At 31.6% G+C, this 23,027-nt stretch overlaps 1 protein-coding gene and 1 long non-coding RNA gene across 2 annotated transcripts in view; both read left to right on the top strand.

The window, feature by feature from the left end:
• Window positions 1-23: 23 nt before the first annotated feature.
• Window positions 24-4,240, top strand: LOC145330118 (uncharacterized). The gene is made up of 3 exons (XR_013883264.1): window positions 24-279; window positions 593-640; window positions 3,873-4,240. It is a non-coding gene; the product is annotated as an uncharacterized LOC145330118 (long non-coding RNA).
• A 1,129-nt stretch (window positions 4,241-5,369) lies between these two features.
• LOC145330117 (semaphorin 5c-like) overlaps window positions 5,370-23,027 on the top strand; it is a 79,815-nt gene continuing 62,157 nt past the window's right edge. The window contains exons 1-5 of the mRNA XM_080174706.1: window positions 5,370-5,563; window positions 10,940-11,193; window positions 11,590-11,762; window positions 13,216-13,318; window positions 17,093-17,213. Of these exons, the coding sequence (XP_080030832.1) occupies window positions 5,476-5,563; window positions 10,940-11,193; window positions 11,590-11,762; window positions 13,216-13,318; window positions 17,093-17,213 (739 nt within the window). The 5' untranslated portion in view covers window positions 5,370-5,475. The remainder of the gene's footprint in view (window positions 5,564-10,939; window positions 11,194-11,589; window positions 11,763-13,215; window positions 13,319-17,092; window positions 17,214-23,027) is intronic.

The following is a 23,027-nucleotide window of genomic DNA, read 5'->3' as shown; positions in this document are numbered from 1 at the left end:
TAGATTTCAAGCTTTACTACTTTAGTCGGACCCAAAACATCAGCAAGGGAGGAGTGTTCGAAAATCCGGGAAATTTCTACAAAAAAAATTTAATAACTAAAAACATATAATTATGTTATAAAATAGTGAAAATTTTATGATATATTGTTATAATTAGAATAAAATAATTAAAAAAGTGACTTAAAATAGGTGAAAGAAATATTATTTTAAAATATTAAAACATGTGTTTTTAGTGAAATGTGATTCTTTTTTTTACAACAAGACCTATTTGCTTAAAAGGCTAGTAGCTAAATACTTGTTTATTTTAAATTAGACAGATAAAATTAATAAATTAAACCTTTCAAGTATAATTATTGCTTTAAGTAGCTCAGCAATAACAATTTTCCATTAAAAAAAAAGAAAATTTTCAAACAAAATTATTACATCTCTTTTGTTTAAAACTACCAATAAATCACTGAATATGGCATTAGCTCACGAGGCATATAATTAAACTACAAGCAATATTTGTTTAATTTTTAAAATCAGCTCATAAATAAAAATATTCCATATCTTATTTTATAATAAATATTTAACAAGTATTTAAACTGTTTAGAATAGTGATTTTAATCCATTTAAATCATGGTTTAATAAAACAAATCAGGTTTATTTTAGATATGATTATATATGAATGTCTTGCAAGAAGTCATAGTTATAGCCTGAATCCATTCCAGGACCGACCCTTTGAAAATCTTCCCTGAAAAGATATCAGAACTTTATTGATGATATCTTCACGGACATGAAAATAAGATATATAGTTAATAAAAAAGATTTAATCTTATGAATTATTTAGAAAATATCAGTTTTAGTGTTTTGAAGTCAATTTTAAGCACATTGAGTATTAAAACCTCTTTGATTGAACGACCTTTGTCAAAAAGTCGTAACTGTGAATGTTAAGGGTTGTTTGTGCCTGTTTATCAGCAAAGGCATTCCCTTTAATCTATAGTTGTATATGTTTTCTTAACGGTAGAGTTGCAATTAAATCAGGGAGGGAGGGGACACTGGAATTGTAAATTATTATGGTACCTAAAATATTGTGTTCAAACTCTTAATCTCAATCTCAAAGGGGTTGATATTTAGTTTAACATCATAAGAGATGTACATTAATATATCTTTCCTTGTCTTATCCCTTTAGATTCAGGATTGGAAATGGAAATAATAACTGTCAAATCCGAAGGAAAAAGGGTTTTAGCAAAAAATGTGATTATTTAGAATAAAATGAGTTACTTTTTCTCATGCAAGTTCCCCTTTCTAATAAACACAGGGAAGTAGGGATATTTAACAGAAGAAAAATTATTTTTCCTCTAATTTTCAAGTGGAAATTATGATATTTTGTTTGTTGATTAGAATTACAGCAATTTATTTTACTTTTTTTATTTAGAAAACATAAAAAACTGTCAATCTTTAAATCTATTGCGCCCCTAGCATTTAGGGACTCTTCAAGATAAAAAGAAGGACAAAAAATAGCCTAAACTATCCCAAGAGTTAAATCTAGTAAAAAAATAGCCTGAAACCATTTCAGGACCTATGTGAAACTTCCATGAAATGGGTAACGCAATCGGAAATCTTAAGCCACAGACAACAAACTTTACTACTTTATATGATAGGATACTGTCCCTTCTGGAGTGTTTAGTAAATGTAATGTCTTTCTAAGAACCCTTATGGTTAATTAAGCGGTGCCCTAACACGAAATAAGTTCGTTTCAACCTTTTCTTAATTAAAGTTAGATCTTTGTCAAAACTGAATCAGGTATACCTACCAATTAAGGATACGTTACATTATTAAACACTCTAGAAAGCCAAAAATGTATATATAGCTTCATTTAAATCTCAATTGGAAAATATATCAAAGTTTAAAAATGTCACATTTAATCGCAATTTTAATTTTTTTATCGAAAATTTCTGTCAACTAAATGTTTGATAGATAGAATATTGCATCTTAAAGAAAAACTCTTCTTCTACTAGACAAATATTATTTAGATATGTCAAGGTTTTGTTTCTTTTGCATAGTTGAAAAGTCAAAGGCAAAGCAGCATTTCTTTAGATTAAAAATCCCTGCTCCGTACTAAAGTGAAATCCTTCGCTTGCTTTTATAAAATCTTAAAATATAAATCATAACATTGCCAGTAAAACTTGGAAGCATTTAATGACTTTAATGAATTTTTTATTTCGACATTGATATTTACCTGGGATATAAAGGGATAAGACAATGGCCTATAAAATGATGTACATTCAAAATTTTGATCCACAAAATTACCCCATCTGTAGATTAGTGATTTGAAACATGTAAATCTTAACTTCATGAAGCCGCAAATAGAAATTCAATATAAGTCCGCAAAGGAAACTCATTATAAAACTTTGGGGACTATAGTAATAAACAACCCAATGTCTCTCTCCCTGGATATTTAAAGCTATTTATTTTTGTCTAACAAGTAACTCGTTTTATGACTGAATATAATACAATGTCGAAATAATGCTGGTCCTAACGTCTAACAGAGGGTGTAAAGCGCCTTTAGTTTTTCCAATGATAAATTATTCTCAACTCTTCGCCACCCCCCCCCCCCCCCCCACTCACATTTTTAACAAATTGCTTTTTGACGATCATCGCATGTTTGTTTCGACATATGTATGTTAATATATAAATCAGGAATCGCAAGGGATAATATAATGGACGACAAATTAATATATATTGTACAACACCAATTATGAGAATCAAAATTACTTCATATATAATGATTGTTGAATTGCGAGAGGGCATTATAAAACTTTTGTGACCAGAATAATTTACATTGCAATAGTCCCTCCCTTTCTGATATACATTGTCTTGGGTAGAAAAGCAACTGTATATGACTGTCTGTGCGTTAGTTGGACGGTCAGTAATGTACTCAAGATTTATTTCTGCCTTTTGTAGCTGTCATATATGTTAGGGAATCGCGGTTTGTTTAAAATCATGTATAGCATCGTATTACAAACATCTTCCAACGAATATTAAAATAAAATTATAGAATTTATTCCAGTTTTGTTAGACTGGGCCTTAGGCTCCTCGGGGCCAACCAAACTGGTTTAAATATTATAATTTTATAAAAATCTGCGGAAAGCTTCGCTGAAGAAAAATTGTATCATCCTTGAAGTAGAAAGTTTGTTGTTATAAATGATAGGAAATCATTTTTTCTGCCCTTTTTATCTATAGATCTTATCCCATTATATAAAGTAGTAATGTTTTTTGTTTGTTTGTCCGTTATGATATCGGTAACCACACAGAACCGATTGAGTTCTCCATTTCAGGGAAGCTTTACAAAGGTCCTGTATTGTTTAAGTCTTAGGATGGTTTGGTTTTAGGCTATAATCAAGTTCTCTTAATAGTTGGCTTAAAAGATTGTGGTACTTAATTTTTATAAATCTTAATTGGTTGGTATACACTAGCTGTGTCCAAACTTTTCTTTCAATAATGTTTATCATCATTAGGAAAGTACTTCTATTTCTCGTCAATTGGGTTTTCTCTTTTATTATTGAATTTCTTCATTGTCTAATTGAGCAAAAGATTAAGATTTTCTTCTATTGTCCTGACCCTGTGTTCTAACTCTTTACGACTGTAATTTGATTTTATTGCTATCTCTCTTTAAAAACATCAATTTTTGATTTAAAACAACATTTATTTAAAATGGAGATTATTTGTTTTTATTAAATACAATTTTCATGTAAACATATGTTTACAAAATTGTATGAGAAAATTTTAAATTTGATTGAAATATGAATTTAATTATAAAGAAATGTAATAATTTCCGTTAAACAAAAGACTTTCATAATATCATATCTAAAATATTATAAAAATTACAGGAAGCATTCGAGTTGAACAAGTAGTTCAAATATTTTACCTGTTTTGGGAGAGAAAAAAAAAGGGGAGTGAGAGAAAGCTAATCTTAGCTGGGGGTCAACTTATACCCCCCTCCTCCTTAACTCCCCCCTCTTATTTATCCCCTCCCGCCCTGTCAAGAAGGGTGGTTGGAGGTGGCTGATTAGAAAAGGGGAGGTGTTGTGTGATACAACCCAACATGGCGTCTTCGTGGTCTTCCTTGATGTTGGTGTTGCTAGGAGCGGTGGCCCGGCTCGGCAGGGCTGACTCGCCCGCTGGAGTTGATGGGGTGTCTGATTTCAGGGCTGTCAAATATGAAGCCCTACTACACAATATGGATTCTTTCACTGAAATAGGAAAGACAAGAGTTTTAAGATAAATTTTTATTAAATGGCAACTAAAGAAACACACCCATCAATTGGTTTCAAATTGATATGACAACTCTTTCATATATAAATACTTTTCAATTCCGTATGTGTAAAAACGCTATTGTAAAACTTTGGGGACTAAATAAACAAATACAAAATAAAGAGAAGCTTCGCTATTAAAAAAGACAAAAATCCACATTCCTCTGCTTGTTTAAACACAATCAGATAACAATATTTTTTATAAGTAGCGCAGCTAGTATATATCTATACAACATAAGCACGTCTTTACGTTAGAGTAAGTTAAGTAAATTTGCTTATCTTGCTAATATGGGGCTGTTTACTACACTAGTCTACAAAGTTTTATAGTAATGTTTTCTTATTTGTTGTCTCAACAACTGCGGGGACTTGGTTTTGGATTGGTTGGTTCATTAAATTGAGTGTCCAAACGCTTCACCTTTTAATTGTAATATACAGATAGGATAATTTTTGTATCATCATTGGGTATGTACATTAAATTATCGGCGATTGTCTTATTCCTTTAGATCTCTCAATTTGTTTGAAAAATTCTCTAAATTAAAATGAGCTAAAAATATATATTTGACGCTTACAAAGACTTCTTTTTGTTATTGCCGCGCATGTACATATTTGTCCTTGTTATATATTTATAAAATAAGGTAGGGAACAGGTTTTTAGTGCAATTTGATTTGAATGAAAAAAATATTTAGATAAAATGAATAGTTTTCATTCATGTTTTTTTAGTAAAAAATAATAATTCTAATGTAATACAAGGAAAATCACGCCCATTAGAAACGAAAGTTATTTTTCTTATTTAAAAAAAAATAATTCAGTATGGCTTCGAAACCGATTAATGCCCGCTGGATATGAACTGGTTCTGATCCAACTGAAATTAACATTGATAGCATCGGATAACAGACAAATTTTCACGACTTTTAAATTAAAAATCCATAGGTTATAAATGTATGGTTTAATCTGCGCCTTTATACGTGATTAGAACTTAACAAATAGATCTACAACCATGTATTACATATAGTGTAGTTTTGCTACAATAAAAAAAAATTATTAATCTAACTCTTGTCTTTTTTGGTAAGGTGTCGGATTTTTCGAACAAATATTGTTTGACGTCAAGCGGTATCAGCTGATTGTTGGGGCGCGTGACGCCCTTTTCCGGCTCTCCCTGGACGGCCTGACCAAGCTTGAAATGGCCGACTGGACGGCCACACCGACCAAGGTCGGCCTCTGCACAGCCAAAGGACAGTCGGATGAGAATTGCAGAAATTTTATCAAGGAAAAGTATTCTTAATTTTGCTTATAAAGCAAATAATTATAATTTTAATTACATTTTTTATCTATTGATAACTAAAGATAAAAAGACAGGTTATTTTTTATTTTGATTGTTATCAAGTTTAAGAGAAGTTACCTCACCCAAATAACCAATAACCTATGCAGTACCAATACAAATCTGAGAATAATCAACATCTTATTTTAACCGTCTAAGAGATCTTAAGCCTTCCTAGAAAATATAAATTTTGGCCTTTTACAAAAAAGGCATAAATAAATTTACATACGTTTAAAGGAACCGGAATTGTTTTACAGCCTTCCCCAAATTTTATAGTTAAATCCCAATATACATTTAAAAGGTTTTTGTAATTTTTATTTGACATTAATTTGAACTTCAAACTATTTTGTATATTGCATTTTATCACTCAAGAGGGTAATGCTTTGGCCTATAAACAAACCCCTATAATTATTCCAACTTCCTGACAAAGGTTGTTCGATTAAAAGGTGGTTTTACCTACATTAATTAACTATCATTAAATTATTATCATATTTGTTACGTCCTAAGTAAAAAGAACAAAATGCCTACGACTTTAAAACACAATCGACCTTGTTTCATTATATAGTTTAGCCTCAGGAAGCCCTAAAAACTAAAAGGATCTAAGTTGGCAAAATAGGTTACATGTTACAATAGACATATACTAGCGGATTCACCCCTAGAGATCTCTAGGGCTCTAGGGGCACTTGAAGCAAAGGTATAGTACACACAGACAGACACACATCCCTTTACTTTTATATAAGAATAAATTTAAGTGCTTTCCTATTAAGTACCTAGCGAGTACAGAAGAAAGAAAATGATGGGAGGTTCCGTTTGTCTAACCCCCGTGGGGGCTAACCCAATAAAACCTACCACTTCTTTTGTTATAGAATTAAATAATACATAATATTGAACAAGGTGGTTTGTATAATATAGTTTTGTTTTTGTTACAAGTAAAAATTCTACATGGTCTAATCTTATTTAAAATTTGCATTTTGCATGTGGCCAGCAGTAGTTTAATTAGGCAAACGTGATTTTTAATCACAGATTAGGGGATATATAACACAGGGAGGAAGATGACATTGGCCTGTTTATTACACTAGTCCCTTATGTTTGCAACTTTGGGTACTTTTATTAAAGAGTGATCGGTTGGTTCAATAAGTTTGGTGTCCAAACGTTTTAACCACTAATTGTAATCTACAGAAAAGGGGTATTCTGTGTATCATCAATGGGGATGTAGTTAATTTATCGACCGTTGTCTTATCCCTTTACTCTTGTAAATTGGATTTCCTGTACTCTTTTTCTCTGTATTATCCATCAATATTAATCGATATATTATTACTTGGATGTTGCACTAGATTTTCATGTACTGTCATAAAGTGATCCTCGCAGCTGGATTAACCAACGATACCCCCAATCCACCCACTTTACCCCATCCTATCCCTTACTACAGGATAAATGAACTAACAATAATAGAGATTCAAATTAGCAACCTAACTTGACGACAAATTTTCACTGTCAAAATATCCACGTATATTCATTCTCATGGTAAATTTTTATCCAGTGTACACAGATTAAGGTGCAAAAATATTAGAATAGTTAATTACACAAAATTATGTTAATGAGAGGCCTACTTATTAGCGGAAGCGTAGCTGCTCTATAGACATCTCATTGCACCGTCAGTACGTCCGTTGTCAATTATCATTTACATTTTAGTTTAGCATTAATACATTAATAATATTATAAATATGCTACTATTAAAATAAAACTAGTTTTTTATTGCTGCGCTACATAAAGACATACTTTTTCCTTGTAAATGTTCTTTTAAGATTTCTTAACACAATAGGTATAGAACTTTTCAGTGATCTAAAGGGATAAGACAATGGCCGATAAACTGATATACATCCTTAATGATGATACAATCTGAAGATTACAATAAGTGGTTGAAACGTTTGGACACTCAACTTATTGAACCAATCAATCAAAATTCAACAAAAGTACCCAAAGTTGTAAAGCCAACGAAAAAGAAAACATTATTTTAAAACTTTGGGAACCAGTGCAATAATAAACAGCCCAAATGTCCCCTCCATCCATGGAACTTTAGGTATTTTTATGGGTATTTTGATAGAATGTGCTTAAAAATGTAAAATATTTCCTTTTTTCTATAAAAATAGTGATTGCTATTGTTATCCCCTAAAATATTGACTGTGTTATCAATATTTTATGTAAATCAATACACCACCATTGGGTAAAGTGGTTCCTGGGGTTATTTTAACCCCTAGCAGGACTGTAGATTTACAGCCCTTGATACCCTAGTACGTTTTTGGTAGTGTAGAACAGGGGGAGGGGGGTTGGGATACATTGGAGTGTAATTTATACTTGTATCCAAAGTTTTGTATACTTGTATTGTTCAAACTAGTAGTGTTCAAACTTTTTGGCCAATTATTTTAACTTACAGAAGGTGATTTAGTGTTTATCATCATTGGGGATGTTCATTAATTTATCCCCATCTGTTAAAAGAACCATTTCTTCCTTGATTGCCATTCAGAGATTTATTGAAAAGAAAAAATTTTTTTTGAACATAATCATCCTTGTGGGTAATTTATTATTTTTAGTCCCCGTATTTTACCACTTAAAGTGACCAGGGGTGTATGTTGTTCAGGGATATCAAGGGATAAGACAATGCAAAATAATTGATTTACATCCCCAATTATAATAAACTAATTCTCCTCTATTGTTTATAGTCCCCGAATTTCACCACTTAAAGTGACCATGGGTATGTTGTTCAGGAAATGAAGTGATAAAACAATGGAAAATAAATTGATGCACACCCCCAATTATAATAAACTAATTATCCACTTTAGTTGACTAAAATTAAAGGATGAATCACTAAATCTAGAATTATAAAGCTTAAGGTTGAATGCATAATTTTGAGAAACTTTGGGCCCCAGCATAATTTACAGCCCAATGTCTCCTCCCTCCCTGTGTATGTTAGTTAAATACCGTGACCTCTAAAAAAATCTTTGAAAATTAAAAAATTGTCCAGTTCAGGATGTTTGAGATTAATAGACAGATTACAAGGTTAATTATCTCCATAAGTAGCGCAGTAATAAAAACATTTCCAGTATAGCTCCAAAACTGATTGATATCCGCTGGATTAGAACCGGATGTCAGCTATTATAAAAATCCTGTATATCATTATATTACAGAAAATTTTCCACGAATATTGAAATAAAAATCACAAAATTAGAACAAGCTTTGTTAGCCCAGGGCCAACAAAACTGGTTTTAATCTTATGATGTTTCTTTTTTAATATCCGTGGAAAGCTGTCTATAATACCTACTATGCAATAAATAACTTTTTTTACTTCAATGATTCTGTACCTAGTAAAATATAGAAAATTTTAGAAAAAAATAAAATTTAAAATTCTCTTCAGATTAGGAACTCCCAATTTGATGTAAAGAAATAATTTAATACTGACATGTTATATTTATCGAGTAGTTTCGCTACTTAAGAAAATATTTATAGATAGACAGATACACAGATGAAATGATTTTCTAATGAGTTTGAAAAATTAGCCCCCAATATCAATTTAAAGAACAAATTGGTTTTGTGCACGATTTTTTTTCTTTTTAAAATATGTATGTAGTTTTCTAAAATGTAGAGCTTTCTGTTAATTTGCTTTGTTAATGCCTAAAAAGATATCCAACTTCTGCTGAAAAACCAATTTGCCATCAACCATTCCGTCATTTAGAAACTGCTCTTTCTTGAAATATACTGCGATCAAATTAAGTCTTACCTATCCTTTTATGGAAAAATAAATGATATAAATTATTTTTTGGCATTCGAAGTAAATAATTTAAAAGCTTTGAAACAATTTGACCTTGTTTTGCCCAAAACATTTCTACATACTTTGTAGCGCAGCTACTCTATAACTAAAGGATTTCATTCCGACCGGATACCACGGAAAATTTATACAAACTCCTTTTTCTATGTTTTTAAATAAAGTAGTAATAGTGTTTTTTTTAAGTTTAAGAACTGCTTAGGTATGCTTTACATTGGTCCTGGAATGGTTTTTAGCTATTTTTCTTGCCTCTCTCTGTCCCTAGATACTAGGAGCGTAGCCGCTAGTGAAACGCTGATCAGATCAATGAAATTATTCCATATTTAGATTATAATTAGTGGTTGAAACTTTTGAACACTAATCTTAATAAACCAAAAAATCAAAATTCAAAAAAGTCCCTAAAATTATTGAGCTAACGAATAAGAAAACGTCATTATAAAACTTTGGGGACTATATTAATAAACAGCCCAAAGTTCCCTTCCTCCCTGATTTGTAATATTGTAGGTAGGGGGTCCAAATTGAATGTTTAGAATAGATTTGTTTTCTAATTCATTTCCCTTTTTGGGATTACACAATATATACCTACTCACACTTGGGGATAAATGTTCTGCAAATCAAATGGTAGAAAATTCAGGAACAATGTGTTATTTATTACACTAGTCCATAAGTTTTATAATAACATTTTTTTAATCGTTGGCTTAACAACTTTGGGGTAATTTAATGAATTTTGATTGGTTGGTTCTATAAGTTGAGTATCCAAACGTTTCAACCACTAATTGTAATCTAAATAAGGGTTAATTTTGTGTATCATCATTGGGAATATACATCAATTTATCGACGTTTGTCTTATCCCTTTAGATCCCTGCTTTCATTCCCCTAATATCCATAAGCTTCCAATGACAGAATTTCTTACCTAGCTAAAATTGTTTCATCCGTACAACAATTCTTAACCCTGCAGTATTCGTACTAACCTAACCAAACCCAAATTTTTCGAATATTGGTCTCTGTTCGTTTTACACTACGGAAATGGGTAATAGTATACTTTTGGCTTGTTTTTTCTCCCCCTCAACTATTTTCAAAGCATCAACGTAATTGATTTAAAATGGTTTGTAATATTACATTTTCGAGGTTAAACTATTTTGAGATTTGATTTATTTTGGTTATCTATTGATGTTATTTTATAAACAGATATCAATGGTTGTGTCTCATTTCTTTACATGATGGCACTATAGTATAGATACCTAAATTAATATTATTATGCTATAATAACATCTCATTTATACACCAGTCCCCAAAGTTTTATAATAACGTTCGTTGGCATAACAACTTAAGGGACTTTTTATTTAATTTGGCTCAAATTGGCATTAGAGGTAGTTTTGTGTATCATCATTTGGGATGTACATCAATTTATCGGCCATTGTCTTATCACTTTAGATCCCTGATATTATCCCTTTACATCTTATGCTTGTAAAAATCCGCAAAATGAATACTTTTAACCCCAACAGGTTTTGCTGGAGCACAACGACCAAATCTTTGCCTGCGGTACGCACGCCTTCAGCCCCAAGTGCTCGTGGCGGGAGGCCAAGGAGTTGCGGACAGTCTCCAAGTGGATAGACGGGCGGGCGCGCTGTCCGTACTCCCCGCTCGACAATTCGACCGCCATTATGACTGAGGATGGGAATTACTTTATCGGCGCATCAATGGATTTCTCCAGCAATGATCATGCTATTTATAAGTGGTCTGGCCCCGATGTTGATAAGGTAATTTATTTCTGTTAATATTTATGGATTTTTACAGTGGTCCGCAAAAACTAAGAGTTTAAAAACAATTTGTTTCTTTTGATTAGAATAGTAAATTTTAAATATATTTTTTACTAATTTTAATAAATCTTATTTAAAGCTACTTGTACGTAGTTGTTGTATTATCAAACTATAAAAGCTGGGCTCGACAGTTGTGCGTTAGCCGCCTGTAAGGCTCAGGGAAATCATACTCATACAATTTTGAAAATCAGCTGGAAGTCCTAATCAAAATATTGCAATCCCTCTTTTACAATTGGCTTTTAATTTGAGTCTTTATCCCGGCTGACGCACGGCTTCCGAGCCCAGATAAAAAGCTATGATTGAAGAACCAACAATAAAACACTTTTTTCTTTCCAGAATGCCCTACGAACCGTGCAATACAACTCGCACTGGGTGTCGCAACCCGACTTTGTCGGCTCCTTCGAGACTAAGGACTTTGTCTACTTTCTGTTCCGGGAGCCTGCAGTAGAGTACATGAACTGCGGCAAGGCTGTGTACAGCAGGATCGCGAGGGTCTGCAAGTCTGACAGGTACAATGATTTACTAAATTTTTTACAGCTTTCCGCAGATAGTAAAATGAAAAAATAAAGAATTTAATTGGTTTCAGGGGTATTGATTTTATGATTTTCAATTTTATTATTCATGGAAAATTGACTATAATGCGAAACGAAACATGATTTTTCATTATGGCTTGGAACTGGTTCTAATCCAGTAGATATCAATCGGTTTTCGAAGCTGTACTGAAAAAAGGCTTGTCCTTTTTTTAAAGATTTATTTATTACCTACCCAAAAAGTTTACTCTAAAGATAAAAGTCTCAAAATGTTATGGTTAATAACAAAAAGTTTCTTAAAGGAGGAATCTTAAAAATCAATCTAATAAAAATAGCTTTAAAACCGGTGAAGACTTATTAGTTAAGCCGTTGATTAGGATCTTGGACAAAGTAGCTTCGGACAAAGTAGCTTCGGACAAAGTAGCTTCGGACAAAGTAGCTTCAGGACAAAGTAGCTTCCGGACAAAGTAGCTTCCGGACATTTACTTAAGAAAAGTAGCTTCCTTAGAAAAATAGAAAAAACCTCCTAAACGACAAACCTCCTAATGCGACATCTTTTAAGTAAAACCCCCTAAAAACTTTTCAAGTGATATCACATTTATTAAGTGTGAGGTAAGGGTCGATATTTTTAATGCAAGGTTGTATCGGGTTCGAAACCATGCCGTTGGGTAGCCAACACAGACTTTGGGACAACTGTCGGACGGATTTTTAAATTTCACCCTGTAGACAAAGTTATTCAAGAAAGAAATTTCGGTTTTGAATTTCGTCCCTGTGTGTTTTATCGCCATATTGGATTTTATTGTTCAACTTTTTTAACAGCAGTGGTGGATTTTATCCTTAAATTTGGAAGATTTTTTTATTTAATAACTTTTGAAAAATTTTAGGACGTTTTACTTAAGAAATGTCTACACAGAAAGAGAGACATAGAAAAAGGCATAAAGACAGACATAAAGACAGACAAATAGACAGACAAAATGACAGACAGACAGACAGAAAGGCGGACAGAAATTGTAAAAATTTAAAAAAATGTTAAAACGAATTAAAAATTTTTAAAAAAATCGCCGAACCCTTTTTAGTAAAATCCACGATCCACTTTTTGTTAAAATTGTTAAAGTTTTGTCTTTCAATAAAATTAGAAGTTAATGTACATTAAACATTCTTACATAGGTTAGGTTAGGTTAGGTTATAGGCAAGGGGGCCGAGCGCCCGCGGCTAGGCAGGCCAGGGGGCCGAGCGCTGCGGCCATAACCTTTATTACTATTAGAAGCTACTTTTCTTAAGTAAATGTCCGGAAGCTACTTTGTCCGGAAGCTACTTTGTCCTGAAGCTACTTTGTCCGAAGCTACTTTGTCCGAAGCTACTTTGTCCAAGATCCGTTGATTATATCAGATACTAAGCAAACTTTAAATTGAATTAAATTATTTTTGTTTAGGGGAGGCACTCATATTCTGAAAGACAGTTGGACAACGTTCTTGAAAGCCAGATTAAACTGTTCAGTTCCTGGCAACTATCCATTCTACTATGATGAAATTCAGGTATAGTTTTGTTGCGGTTTTAAGCCATTTTTTAGGTTCCATTTATTTGTTATTAGACTGTTTGAACGTAATACTTTTGTCTTTTTTAAAGTTAACCGTTTGTCATATTTTTCTCTCATTCGTTGGCTTAAAAACCTTCAGTGTACAGACTTTTACACCAATAATTTTTATCTGTAGTAGGGATAGTTTTGTTGCTCATAATTATGAGTAGCATTGATTTATCATCGATTGTCTTGTTCATTAAAATACTTGCTTTTTTGGGAGATAGCTTATTATAAATCTTCAACAACTTTGGGGACTTTATGTGAATTTTGATTGGTTGGTTAATAATTTGAGTGTCCAAAATTTTCAACCCTGGATTGAAACTTACAGCAGGAGTAGTTTTGTATTTGGGGGTGTACAATGTACATCAATTTATCGGCCATTGTCTTATCCCTTTAGATCCCTGGAATCTATTGCACTTTAAAGTATGTTAAAAATTGGCCATTACACAGTCAGTAATGCTCTGGCTATTTTACATAACGCAAGTCATCCAATAGTATACATCTTAATTTTAAAATTATTTCATATTTTTTCGTAGAGTAGCTTTTTTATTTCTTAACATGTACATTGATGTGCTTATGTTTTTATAAAACATAAGTTAAACATTACATTTACTGAATACGTCTTTGGGCATCCCTATATAGGGATAAGATAATGGTCGAAAAATGGATTACATATCCAATGATGAAAACTCCTTTTGTAGTTTACAATTAGTGGTTGAAATTTTTGGTTACTCAACTTATTGAACCTACCACTCAAAATTCATTAAAAGTCCCCAAAGTTATTAAGACAACGTATAAGGAAATGTTATTATAATTCTTTGGGGACTAGTGTAATAAAAAGCCCAATGTCCCCTCCCCCCCTGCTATAATCCTAAAACTATAGTCTTAATAGTTTAAATGGTCAAATTTCATTGAACTAAAATCTACTAAATACCGAAGTATAAACTAAACTTTTTTCTTTTTATAAATCTTAATATATTCAAAACAAGTACCTACTTAAAATATTTGTTTTTCTTATACAATTAAAAACAAGGATGTCAACTTCTTGATATAGCGAAGCCTTACGTTCAACTTATTGTGTTTTGTTTTGAGAAAATTTTTAGTTTATCAGAAGGGAAGGGGACATTGGGCTGTTTATTACACTAATCCTAAAGTTTTAGAATATCGTTGGCTTAACAATTTTGGGTACTTTATTTAAATTTTGATTGGTTGGTTCATTAAGTTGAGTGTCCAAAGGTATCAACCACTTATTGTAATCTACAGAAGGGGTAATTTTGTGCATCATAATTGGGGATGTACACCAACTTATCGGTCAAATGGAGATAAATAACCCAGCTTTTCATAATTTTTTTCTCATTCTTAAATTATCTTTTATAATGATAAATCGTTGTGTATGTGTATTTGTCAATAAATGACAAGTCAAATGACAGACTAAACCAACTGACCAATATAATATTCGAGACTTAGCGAGTAGCTGCGCTTTAAAAAAAAGCTTGTAGCCGCTAACAGTCATTTATCAGACACACTGACATATATACAGGGTAGCCTTATCATTAATCATTTTAAAATGACTAAAAACTTATTTGAAAAAAAGCTTTAGATTCAAATAAAAGATTTCCTTTTAGGAACTTTTCCGATCACGATTTAAGATTTGTATCATTTGTTTCAAGAAGGGCAGCTACTCTTTAATTTGTTTGTACGTCAGTCTGTCTGTTATGCATTTATGTTAGTCTACTTTTTAAACAATTAACTTTATTTTACCTTTAGTTTTTTTGGGGAGGGGGGGGGGGGGAGGGAGGGTATATATTCTCCAAACTTGAACCCAATAATATAAATCTACAAAAGGAAAAATTAATTTTCATAAAAGTGAAGATTTATTTATCATTTATTGTCTTAGCCCTGCGTTTAAAAAGTGCAATTTTAAATATTTTTCGCTGCTTGGGAAATTAACTGTCCTTGTTAATTTTTAAAAGTTTCATGATTTAAAAATGTTAGTTATAGATAAGTTCTGTTTTAAACAAATATTTAAACACTGATAATTTAAAAACCAATTTCAGATATGAAATTTTGGCTTATCATTTAAACTGATTTTTAGTCTAATTTTAAAAATTTTATCACTTTGAACGAAATAGGATGGTTCTAAAATGTTTTTTTTTTAGATAAACTTTGCTTTGGATGTACACACAGTTTATTGTAATATTGTGAATTTGAAATGTCCGTCTGTATGTCTGTCCTTATGTCTATAACTTTTATTTTTCTTTGAAGATTTGCTTTTTCAATACCTAAGCATCCAGTATATAAATGACTTGGTTTGTCGGTAATGCTACAAAAGGGGAGGTATTTTGTGCTAATATTTTGTAAAGGTGTGAGTTTTAAGGCTTAAAAACAGTAGTAAAATGATAAAATTCACTAAATATGTGTTATCCTTATTGAAAAGAACTATAGACAATTAAAAAAAAAGTTAACATAAGTTTTATCGTTCTACTACTGTTTTTAAGTCTTAAAACCCACACCTTTACGGAATTTCAGCACAACCTACCTCCTCTTTTTTATTTTTTTATCTCATCATATTCTTTTTTTTTATGACCACTAAACATATGCTTCATAACTCACTATGTCCGTTTGTCCATCCATGTTTTATTTTGCTTCACTATTTATGGATGTTATCATCCCTGTTTGAATTTTGGTTGTAGACAAATTACTAAACTTTGTCTGAATATTTTAAGAATTAATAAAAATAATATCCATGTAAACCTGCCACAAGAATTCATGTTATTGTCATTTTGTAATTTAGGGAATATCCCCTTAAAGGCAAATGGGCCTTTCACACCCGACCTTTTCTCATTTATTAGTTAAGCAAAAGATTTGTAATGCTTATTTGGTAGGTTTTATTTGGTTAAAGCCCCGTAGGGCCATCAACCTTTTTACAATTTTAAAAGTTCAAACCTGACCCAAATATTGCAATCTCTTTTTTCAAAACATCCTAGTGGGTTTGAATTTAAGGCTTAGTCTTAGCTGCCGAGCCCTGATATTTATGTTATTCAGTCGTAATTTATTTTCAAGGTGACATGACAGTCACTGTATATTGAATTAGATGTCAATTTTACACATGTTAGCGAAGCTTTCTATGGTTAGGAGTAGTTATTTGTCCGTCCATATGTTCTCATGTACGTCTAATTTGTATGTATATGTTTTGGACACCATATCATATTCATCACCTTCCTTTGAATCAGAGTTAGTGCTACAAATGGTTCTTATGTTTTAATGGAAATATATAAAATGATGGTATAGTCCCTTTCTTGGCAACGCCACCTAAGGGGCGTTTCGTCATATTTTCACAGTAGCTTTCCCCCTATTTCTAGCCCCTGCTCTAAGGGGGCTATAACCCTGCGGGCAATAACCTAACCCAACTTAGTGAAAATACGACAAAAAGCCCCTTAAGAGGCGTTGCCACGAAAGGGACAATACCCTAATGATGATTTTTTGCATTTTAGTTTTTTCAAACTTTTTAAAGATGTTATATAATAAGCAATGTTGCATCTCTTGTTTAAGTGGCCTGTCAATCAAATTAATTTTACAAAAAACAGTTTTTAGTTGTTTTTACATAAGTTAAATCAAATGACTGTATCTTCCCCTTAGCACAGTATTTCATTTTATGATATTGATAAAATAGTTTTTGCTTCAAAAAGAAAAAAAAACTTATTTAATAGGTATATATTATATTATTTAGTCAATGTCGTACCTGGAATCAGCTGGGGTGGTGTATGCAACCTTCAGTACCACAGAGAATAGTATCCCAGCCACTGCTGTCTGTTCATTCAATATCTCCAGCATTGAGAATGCTTTTGCAGGTAATCATTTTTTTACAACGAAGTTATTTCTGTTTGTCCGTAAGGTTGTTTCTTATTGTTTATACAGGTATACTATCGATTTCAAACTTGGCATGTATAAAATTTAAACGGCCCTTATTTTAAATTTAAGATATCTGCTTTCTCCTTTTAAAGTGACGTACTGACATAAAAAAAAATTGACTGTACTATTAGGAATGAGTTTTTGAGTTGCTTTGCTGAAATTAATTATGAAAAAAGACATACATACATACATCCTTTTATATTTATAGAATAATTTGCTACCACATTACTACTTCTCTAAAATATAAATTAAGGAGGAAAAAGGTTAATTGTGTATTTTTACCTCTTTTCCTGCCTCTGGCAAAATAACACATGTACATACTTGTAACAAGGACAATTACAAACAAAGTTCGCAAAGTTTTTTTTTTAATTGAAGATTTTTAGGCGAATAATCTTGACTTTTCTTTTCCAATATGGCTTCGAATCCAATTTATATCTGCTGTATTAGAATAGATTATAAGACATACTGAAAAATCATGCATCTTATCATATTATATCCAGTTTTCTACGAATATTGAAATGAGCATAACTGGTTATAGTCTGGTTTTGTACATTTTTATATCCGCAGAAAGCTGTTTATAATTCGATGCGATAATTAAATATTCTCCCTTTTTTCCACTTGGCTACCTTAAATCCTCTATTCCTGACAGCTGAATTTTTTACAGATAGACAGACAAACGAACAAATCATAATTGTAGAAAAGCTTTGCACCTACTAAAAGTAATTGTACTTGAAGTCATTTCCTTGCAGTATATATATTTTTTTTGTATTTCAACGTTTTCTCCCCACCTTTGGTAATTAACAATTACTTTGATCCGGTACTCCGCTTTTTTTACACACTCGGCAGGAAAGGGTTAAAATTAAAAATGGATTATGTTTATTAAAACTAAACAATAAATGGAGAATATTTTATTTTAAGAAATCTACTATTTCGTCAGTTAAAGATAACAGTTTCTTCGCTTTAAATTAGTCAATTTTACTATGGTATTATACACTTAAAATATCTAAATTGTGTGATCTTTTCAAAATTTTGACATCAATTGGACCATCGTGCAACAAATTCAGTGTAACTTTTTTTCTCCCTGGTGCTAAATAGGGCTTCTGGGTATTAATTTGTACGCCACGCTACCCAGGGTAAAGACTTTGGGTACTTTTATTGGATTTTGATTGGTTGGTTCCAAACCTTTTAACCAATAATTTGAATTTACAGTAGGGGTAATTTTGTTTATCATCAATTGACATGACCAACAAGTCTAACAAACATCTAAGCTGTCCAAAATTACCTCTAAACCCTTTTCCGCCTAAGGATGTGTTTTATATTAGAAAGAAGTTAGGACTGTGAAATTGGAAAATTGATTTTTTGCCTAAATAAAAACAAGGGTATTAGTGTCCATAGGTAGAACAGCAATAGCAGTATCTTTATGAAAAATTAAAAATAAGTATATTATTTTAAGATAATATCTAAGAATCAAAAGGAAAGTCACAGTTGTTAATTTTCAGACCGTTATCGGGCAAACGGACTTCCCCTTATAGAGTATCTTCGCTACTTGAAATACAACCCGTATTGACATCAACCGTTTTATGTAATGAGATAACAAAATAGGATAGAAATAGGATTAACGTTTTTTTAGAACCAGCGACTACGCCCCTAGAGGCCTCAAGGGGCACTTTAGGGGGTTGTTGGGTCATTTTTTTCCATTGGTTTTACCTTATAAAAAGCTTTGCAACGCGACTATTTGACATAAACGTCCTTTAGATGATAAAATTTCATATTGAATTATATTAATTTAATGCCTAAGTGAAAATGTCTTTTCTACACAGTTATACACAGACATAAAAGTGCTTAGGCCGTATTTAAAATTTTCTATAGTCAGAAGGGATATTGTATTTGAGTAAAAAAGTTTTTTTAGATTTACCAATGGGTAAAAACCCCCTTTAAAAAAAACTTTAAAACGATCTTAGGTTTTTATTTTTTATCGATAGCAGATTTTCTGTTTCTCAAAATAGATGAAAACCTGCCAAGGACCATACAGCCGTTTTGAAGATTTTAATACTACTTTAATATATACTAGTGACTTCGCCTCTTTACTTTGTATAATAGATTTAAAGGATAACATAATATAAAAAAAAATAATAACAGATAAAAAATATTTTTAATTATGCAATGTCCCTGGAAAAAAGTGCTATAGCTGTATGTAAAAATGTCTCACTAGGGGGTTGATAACCTTTTAATAGATACAAAAGTGCGGTGTCCAATCGTTTCCACCAAAAAAATAATATTCCACAGGGATCTAATTCTAATGGGATAAGACAATGGCCAATAGATTGATGAACATCCCCAATGTTAATAAACAAAATTACCCCTTATGTAGATTACAATTAGTGGTTGTAACGTTTGGACAATACGTAATGAACCAAACCAACCGATCAAATTTCAAGATGTTAAGTCAAATAATAAGACAATATTATTTTTAACTTTAAGGACTACTATAATAAACATTAAACAGTCCAATGTTCCTTGCTCCCTGGGTATACTATGATTTTTCTTTCACTAAACACATTGCTAAATTAATATATTTGGCGGAGACGATGGTACACCCACAAAAGTGCAATAGTGGTGTGTAAGTGAGCCGTAAGGTGTCGCCACATTACAACCAAAATATTTGCAAAACTTTAGGGCCAAGATTAGTTATCACATCGTATTAAAGACAGCTTTCTGCGGATATTAAAATGAAAACTATAACAGTAAAACCAGTTTCGTTAGGCTCCAAAGAGAAGAAACAAAACTGTTATTAATTTTATGTTTTTTATTTTAATATTCGTGGAAAATAATCAGATATAAGATGCTATACATGATTGTTTAGTATGGCTGTGAACCGGTTCTAATCCAGCGGATATTAATCGGTTTCAAAGCCATACTACGTCTAAATATACACACATATAGAAAAAATATTACAAAGATAATCTTTGCTTTAATATGAAAAACTTTCTTAAATATATATAATGCATATAAAAGGTGAGACTTTGCGCTAAAAGGGAGTGTTGCAAATGTTTTGGATGGGTATATGAACAAATCACTGTGTTTTGGACATGTCCGGTAATATAATAGATTTAAGCTTATTGAAATAGTTTTAAATCCATCTTGATTTGTCCTTTTTAACATCAAACAATTGTCCATTGCCTTAAAGTGGGAATTTTTATTGGTAAAAATTTTTCTTAAATTAATGCATGTTCAATAGCTATCCCAAAACACAGCAATTCAAACATATATCTAGACTTAAAATGTGTAATTAAATATGATGTAGTAAAATTTTGAACAATAGTTATTACGAGCTGTGTGCGTTACTCTAATTTAGGGTTGTTTTCTTAAAATAATATGCTTTAGTTTTTTTTTATGTTTACAAAATTTTCACTTTTCGGCATCTTTTTTGTTCATTTATGGAGGTACAAAACCATCCCAGGAATTAAATACAGCAAAAAGAATAGCCTAAAACTATCCATTAGACAATCGATGATAAAGGGAGAGGTCATTTTCTAGTAAATCCCGTAAAGGTGTGTGTTATAAGGCCTAAAAATAGTAGTAGAACGATAAGGTGCTCTAGATATATGTATTCCCTATTGAATAGAACAATAGGGAAATTTTTTTTTTTTTTTGATAACCGTACCTGGATTATCTAAAAAAAATACGAAATTTCTATCAAACGCTTTGTTTGGCTCAAACTGACAAAAATTAAAAAAAAATATAATTATAATAATAATGTTTTCTATAGGTACAAGGTAAAGGTTAAGAACAATCTATACCATTAAACAAAGGAAGAAGTCATTCTTTACAGGTTGATTTATTATAATTATATTTTTTTTTATTTGTGTCAGTTTGAGCCAAACAAAGCGTTTGATAGAAATTTCAGATATTCCAGGTACGGTTATCAAAAAAAAAAAAAAAAATTTCTTCCCTATTGTTCTATTCAATAGGAAATACAAATATATAGAGCACCTTATCGTTCTACTACTATTTTTAGGCCTTATAACACACACCTTTACGGGATTTACTAGAAAATGACCTCTCCCTTAATGTTCACGCCAAATTAAGATAAACAAAACTACCCCTTCTCTAACTTAAAGTTATTATTGGAATTGTTTAAACACTGGTAGTCTGTTCTAATCAATCTCTAAGTAAAGTTTTCAGTCAATTATGCATGAAAATCGTTTTTATGGAACTGGGTACTGTAAAGTTTACAGTTCAATGTCCCCTCCCTCCCTGCCTTCCTTGTCTCTATATTTGGCGCGATTATCTTTGTAAAACAAATGTTTTCTTGACTTAATGGAAGCCAGATAAAAATCATTTGGATGTTAAAATACAGAATATTCCAGGGAGGGAGGGGGCAATGGCGTAGGATTTAATAAAATTCAGTGAAAAGACTTAAATAATCTGTTATCAGCTATCAATGTTGAGTTGAGTGAGAATTGGAGGGGAAAACAAAATTTTCTTCCATTGTCCAAGCCCTGAAGATTTGCTTCAGACCCGGGTTTTAATTTTTAATTCCTTCTCCAATTTTTATCACCTGACTAGGGGGGGGGGGGGGCTGTCACCACAAATAGGAGGAGGGTCATGTGGATTTATTTAGAAAGGTTTTAAAAGAGGGGGGGGGGGGATAATCTACAGGTTGCGACTAAAGTGGGCATTCAGAACAGCCAAAAAAATCATTAAAAACAGAACAAAAAACAACAAGTTGCCAAAACTAAGGAGTATATTATGAACAATAATAAAACTAATTGCATTAGTATAGGGAAATGTTTTTTTTGGTTTTAGCTATTTTGCTGTGAGAACATAAGTTACTATTCAATTTAGCTATTAATTTTTTTTACTGCAATTAAAGAACGTCGTTAGAGTAAGTTTTTTTTTCTCAGTTGGGGTTAGAATAATAAAAAGGGGGAATATATAGAGAAGGATTTTATCTATGTCCAGACTTTTAAAAAGGGGTCAATTTATATGAAAGGCTTGTTTGGGGGTGGGGGAGGGGGGTAGGGGAGAGGGGTAGGGGAGATAGTCTAATCTAATAAATATATTATAACAACTACACTACTAAAATGAAATAAATTATATTTAAGTCACATTTTATAGGATTTTTCCTTTAAAAGAAGAAAGTTTAGAAATAGAATAGTATAAATTTAGAAGTTGAATGTAGTTTAATTTAGATTGTAACCTTGCTGTAATATTTTGTCTAAAAATGGCCTAGAACCCGGCGTATGATAGCTTCTATGATAAGCCCCCATGCCAAGCAATATTTTAGGATTTAAATTGAATCTAATTCTGTAACTAAAGTATATTATAAACAAGGATGACAACATCCATTGAAAAAAATACCTAATGAATTTAAGGGTTGAGGTTTTTGATAGGTTTGCTACATTTATTTTTCTAAAAGTTTGATATCAGTATGACAATTCTTACAGGCATAAATATGAGAAAACTAGCTATTTCAAATCGGTTTAAAGAACCAAATTATAGAAAAGCCTCGTTTTAATAAAGAATAGGAAAGAAATCTACATTGAAAAGCGAGTTCTACATTTAGCCACGGCTAAAATTAAATTGACAGTTATGGCTTATAATTTAATTTTTGTATGGCTATTCTTTGTCAAAAGATCTTTTTTTATTGAATTAAATGTACTTCTTTAAGTAATGGTGTTAGTAGATTCAAATAGCCAGGGATAAAGGGACATTGCACTGGCCCCAAACAGTTTATAAACGCGATATGA

The sequence above is a fragment of the Acartia tonsa genome, chromosome 10 (assembly GCF_053477335.1).
Source record: "Acartia tonsa isolate MP-2025a chromosome 10, ASM5347733v1, whole genome shotgun sequence".
NCBI classification, from domain to species: Eukaryota; Metazoa; Arthropoda; class Copepoda; order Calanoida; family Acartiidae; genus Acartia; species Acartia tonsa.
The sequence above is the reverse complement of the archived record's forward strand: the minus strand, read 5'-3'. Positions and strand labels throughout refer to the sequence as shown.